The sequence below is a fragment of the Sitophilus oryzae genome, unplaced genomic scaffold (assembly GCF_002938485.1).
Source record: "Sitophilus oryzae breed Bouriz unplaced genomic scaffold, Soryzae_2.0 scaffold_1629_pilon_pilon, whole genome shotgun sequence".
NCBI classification, from domain to species: domain Eukaryota; kingdom Metazoa; phylum Arthropoda; class Insecta; order Coleoptera; family Curculionidae; genus Sitophilus; species Sitophilus oryzae.
In genome coordinates this window covers 67,600-73,741 of record NW_022146313.1, presented here as the reverse complement: position 1 = coordinate 73,741, position 6,142 = coordinate 67,600, and the positions used below count along the sequence as shown (strand labels likewise).

The 6,142-nt window shown below is 33.6% G+C and overlaps 1 protein-coding gene across 1 annotated transcript; it reads left to right on the top strand.

The window, feature by feature from the left end:
• The first annotated feature begins 2,548 nt into the window (after nucleotides 1-2,548).
• On the top strand, nucleotides 2,549-5,066 carry LOC115880560. The gene is made up of 3 exons (XM_030897791.1): nucleotides 2,549-2,745; nucleotides 2,972-3,240; nucleotides 4,891-5,066. The coding sequence occupies exons 1-3, from the start codon at nucleotides 2,549-2,551 to the stop codon at nucleotides 5,064-5,066; spliced, it is 642 nt and encodes a 213-aa protein (XP_030753651.1).
• Nucleotides 5,067-6,142: the final 1,076 nt, after the last annotated feature.

Sequence of the window (6,142 nt, the reverse complement as noted above, 5' to 3'; positions counted from 1 at the left end):
TTCACTAATTATGTCCCACACTCTTTTCTCGTTATATAATGGCGACAAGAATTTTTCTTTATGCATTTTATATGCTTCGATTAATAACTTTATTGAAGCATTAGTCCAAGATGACTGTGTAGGACTTACTTCTACTTCTTGATATGAAGCATTATTCTCGGTATATTTAGGCTTGGATACTAAATTCATCCTATATACATATTGTGACGAAAAATCAATATCTATATTATTGTAGTTTAAAAAACATTGATGATTGTTTGTGGTCTCGTTCCTTATTATTTCGTTCAGTGTACCTAATGTTAGGCGACAATGGCCGCATAATTTTAAATGGTCCTAAAAAGTCACTCTGTTTAGTTAATGAAATTTCTTTACTTTTACTACCTACCTCCATTGCTTTTGAATAAAAATATAAAATATTAATTAAAATTAAAAGAAATTAAAATTAAATTGCAATTTTTGTTATATTTATGCCACATAAATGACATTGATTGACAAATAAAACCAGAAAAACCAGCCTTCTCGCGCTGGTTAGTTTGGTGACAGTTATGACCGATATTTTTCAGGAACCATGTTCCGTTGTAATAAAACTTTCAGGAAACCGATTGAAACGGAACATAAAACCATAACCAAGGTATGCAACGGAATAGACCCTAATTTCAAAAGATTTCCAATCAAAAAATCAAAAAAACTGACTAATCTATAATAATTGAAATGAATTCAATATTCAATGTTAAAAAAATTATTTTTTTTAAGTTTAATTAATAAAGTTTCTGTAACCTACTGTAATAAATATTTTTTTTCTACACTATAATCCATGCTGTTGGATTGTACATACATTTACTGGCTATGCGTACTGAATAATTCCAAAACAAAGTTTTATGACCAATTTAGCTCTGGCAAAACTTTTCCGTGGCTGGAGAGAGACAAGTTGATGGTTATCATACAGATGAAATGCATAATATTTCGACATATTTGAAGCAGACGCCAGCCACTAATTCGAGTTCGGATGACACTTTGTCTATTTAAAATTCTAATTCCGGATCTATTTCACAGCTATCAATACGGATATTCGTATTCAATTTTGACGTTCGCAAAAAGTGACTATGGTAGAAATTATGTAAATTTATAAAATGGGCTGAAAGCTAAAGTTCGTTTAGTATACGGGATGAAATGAGTATAAAGTAATATTTATCTTGGTCTTTTATAAGTAATATACCGGGTGCGTAATATAAAAGTGGCTCATCCCTATAACTTTTTTTTTATTTTTTCAGATATAAAAATGCAATTTGGTATGTTAGTATATGACATAAATTAGGATTGATTGACGTGATTCAATTCTTTTTGGTCAATTCCTCTTTTACCGGAAATGACTTGATTTGATGCCAGAAATGACTCGATGAATGATTTGATCTGACTAGATCTTTATTATTTGATAAATCTAGGTGGCTGTGATATTTTAATTCTTTAATTCTCTTTAATTCTGAGAAATTTGCCGAAAATGGAAACTTATCCTACATCAGAGAGAATTGATATTAGTTACCAAACTAATAGAACCATATCAATTATTATTAACTAATAGAACCTTCAATAATACTTAATGCTCCTGATTTTATCTAGTCTGTTTTTTTATGGGGATATGTTAAAGACAGTGTTTACAAAACTAGACCAACTATTGTCGACAACATGAGAGAAATTATTGTAGCTGTTTTCGAGGTAGAACCCCACATATGTCTTTTGAAATGAAAAGATCCTCTTTGAAAAGGCAATCATAACAACGATCAGCGAACCCACTAGACCCCCAGTTATTAATGTTAACTCCGAGGAAATTCCTGAAATAGACGTAGAAGAAATAAGGAAAGCCCTGTCCCAAATGAAAAATAACAGAACACCGGGAGAAGACAGAGTAACAACCGAAATGTTCAGATCTGGTGGACAACTTCTACTGCAGAAGATGACGGAAATTTTTAATAGATGCATTATGGAACAAAGAATACCAGAGCTATGGCAAAACGCAACAATCACTCTTATTCACAAAAAGAGTGATAACACCAGACTCGACAATTATCGTCCCATCAGCCTGCTCTCGCACTTCTACAAAATATTCACAAAGGTGCTGACAAATCGCCTGTCAAACAAATTCGACTTCTATCAACCACCGGAACAGGCAGGGTTTAGAAGTGGATATAGTACTGTGGATCACCTTCAGGCAGTCCGCACTCTCATAGAGAAAAGCACTGATTACAACTTCCCTATATATGTCGCCTTTGTGGATTATGAGAAGGTTTTCGACTCTATAGAGCTACACGCCATCCTCGATGCCCTGCAAAATGCCAGAATAGACTACATATACTCGGGCATAATATCATCTATTTACAAATCAGCTACAATGACTATCAAACTGGATGACATAAATATCACAAATAAAATTAAAATGGAAAGAGGAGTCCGATAGGGAGATACTATTTCCCCCAAACTTTTTACACTGGCCCTGGAGGACGCATTTAAGAAGCTGAACTGGGACAAGAAGGGTATTAAGGTAGATAGTGGGATGCTTAATCACTTGCGCTTCGCTGATGATGTCGTTGTCCTGGCCTCATCGTTGGAAGAACTTCAAACAATGCTCGAACAACTTCACCACACATCTGCGCAAGTAGGTTTAAAAATGAATTTGTCTAAAACTAAAATCCTAAATGAAAATGAAGAGCAAGTTAATGTTAATGGACAAAGGATTGAGAACGTTAAAGAGTATATAGGTATATCTAGGTCATGCCATAAAACTCGGCAAGGAAAATCAAACAACCGAAATTTCTAGAAGGATCAAACTCGGATGGGCAGCTTATGGTAAACTTAACTTTATATTCAAAAGCAAATCCCAAATAGCCTAAAAAAAGATAAATATTACAAATAAAATTAAAATGGAAAGAGGAGTCAGATAGGGAGATACTATTTCCCCCATTTCCATATTGAACAGGTTGCGAGTGAGCCAAAGAGCTATGGAAAGAGCCATAATGGGTATCAGTCTTCGCGACCACATTAGAAATGCAGACATTGGCCGACAGACGAGGATAACGGACATCGTAGAGAGGATAGCTAACTCTAAATGGTCTTGGGCAGGACACATGGCCAGACAGTCCAAGGAAAGATGGGCAAAAAGACTTCTTTGCTGGAGGCCATGCCTAGAAAAACGCCCAGTCGGCCGACCTCCTAAAAGATGGACTGATGATATCCAAACCGTAGCCGGTAAGAACTGGATGAGGAGAGCACAGAATCGAAACGAGTGGAAGAAACTGAGAGCGGCCTACATTCTGCAGTGGATGAGTAATGGCTGAGAAGAAGAGAAGAAGAAGAAGCTAATTTTTGTCACATAAATAGGTTTATATTCTAGTTTCAATTCTGTAATAATTAAAATATGTTTTAAACGTGTATCTTTTCATTACTGTTGAGTATTTTACTCTACAATCTTTAATTTTTGTTAAATCAACAAAAGGTGTATCACACATCCGCCTATATTTTTCAAATAATAAAATCTACTGACGCAAAATCATAAAAATTAAAATATCTAGGAAAATCTTTGTCTGAGGGGTAGGCAACCTTATAATATATTGAAGATATATAAATTCCCCATTAAACACCGAAAAAATATACTGGGTGTTCTATTTAAAATAAAGGAGTAACTTGCTTTTAAAAATGATTAATGTTCCATATTAATTTTGTCTCACCCTGTATAACTTTTCAGGTCAAATTTCAATTTGGTTTAACATACAATGGTTACTGTAATTAAATATCAGGCTATTATCGAAATTTAAAATTTACTCTTCATTTTCACAAAATGAGGATTATGTCAAACTCCTTAAATTTTAGGCGTATGCCTTTTAAATACAACTCACCTTTATTTTTTCCTAGAATCCGAAAATAAATTAATATATAGAGTGTTCTATTAGAAAAAACAACAACTTTGATGTCTAACTTTTTTAGGAACGCTCCACCCTGTACAACACGAACAGAGAAATTCCACAGAGAAACAAAAAAAAATAGCACATAATATGGTAGATTATGTATTCTGCTGGAACGCACCGCTGTCGCACTATCTTCTTTTATCTCTAACATGTAATTAAAGCAGAACGGAAATAAAAAAAAGGAGAGAGAATAAAAAAGGCGGCTTAACCATCTGCTCTGGGCCCGCAGATTAAACAAAAGAAAGCAACGAGTGCCGAGAGCGAATTAAAACTAATTAAACGCTCTGTTTTTGTTGGACGCGAACAACGTTGCCAGAATTACCGCGGCTTTATTTTATGCACCTTTATGACTACATATACTCTCACAGATTTTGTTCTCTTTATATTTCTCTGGAAAATCGCAGGGTTAAAATTATGACAGGTAAATTTTTAGAGATGTTTTTTTTTTCTATCTTAATAAAGGGAATTAGCGAAATAAGTAAAATATACAGTCCGTTGCCATTGCAGACCTGGACATAAGAAATCCCGTGTAAATTTTAAAAATGATGAATAAGTTTCCCCATTTTTCTTTAGGAAAAAATGTATTTCAAATATTTTAACGAACTCGTAAAAATGAAGGAAATTGTTCGTTTTGAATGAATTCGTTCTTGAGTTATGAGAGATACAAAAATATAAGTTAATCAAAAAAATATTACGGTTCTGATTAGAATAACAAACATGCCACCTTCAAATTCAATTTTTTAATGTCAAATTGACTTATTATAAAAGAAGTCATTCACTTTTTACATTCATATTAACTTTATACGTGGTAAATATAATTTCTTAATATGAATAACACAACTAGTGAACTAAGAAACAAAAATAGTTTAGTGGTATTATGGAGGAAAAAGTTTACAGACTAAATTATTTGTTTTCTGTAAATTTTCCACATAAGCCAGACCAGTTATTGAAGACTATAAATGTAAGAAAAGAGTTCCAATACAAACAGTTATTAAAAACAGTAGATATAAAAATAGTGTTAATATTGATGAGGACCGTATATTCAACCACAAATCCCTCCAGAGCAAGCAGAATTCACAAGAGGTCGAGGAACACGTGAACAAATTCTGAATGCCCGTCAGATTATGGAAAAGGCCCGAGAACTTAACAATCCGCTATATATTTCCTTTATAGACTATCAAAAAGCTTTTGACAAAGTCAAATGATCAAAACTATGGATGGTTCTTAAAGAAATGGGTCTGCCTCTTCATTTGATTTCAATGACCCAGAATCTCTATATAAACACCAAAAGTAGAATTATCATCAATGGCGTTACTTCGGAAAACTTTTAGTCCCCCACCTGTGGTTTATTCAATATATTTACTGAATATATCATGAGAAGCACTGGAACATTGGCAAGGGGGGACAACAAATAATAGTCAAAAAACCAACCCAACCTCAGATTTGCAGACGATACGGTGCTTCTAGCGGGAAACGAAGAAGAATTACTGCAGCTTCTAAAATGGGTTGAAGACGAAAGCGAAAAACTTGGACTTGAAATTAATCCCTCCAAAACAAAAATTATGATTATCGACAACAACAGGCAAAACAGCAACAAACATGATGTAGTGAGCATTGGTCGTTTTGAGGTTGTCAGTCAATATATATATCTTGGGTCACTTATAAACAACACAGGATCGTTAGAAGGGGAAATAAGAAGAAGATGTGAAATGACAAGAGTCGCAGTGCGAAAAGATATCAAAGCACTTAAAAAAAGGCTTGTTCACTGCCTAATACTCCCTATATTAATGTATGGCTCAGAGTCCGCGACGACGAGACAGTCAGAAATAAAAGAAATTGACACAACTGAGATGTACTGTTAGCGACGAATCATAATCCGAATCTATAATCCAAGAACCGAACAGCAGTAGGTACCTAAATAAGTCCTAATATCATGGTCCCGTCTCAAACTTTAAATCTTTGAACTTGGGAAATATTTATAATAAATGGATGCCAAACCAAACCTGTGTATATTAAGTAAAAGACTTCTTATTTATTTTAACAGCAATTCTACACAGAACTTTTAATTTTATTTATATTTATTTTCCTGTTTACTCTAATTTCATCCTAAAAAATTACTTTGCGAGTAACCGCAAAAAGCAATTAGAAAAATTTTTAATTCCGGAGACTTATAAAAAGTTTTTAAA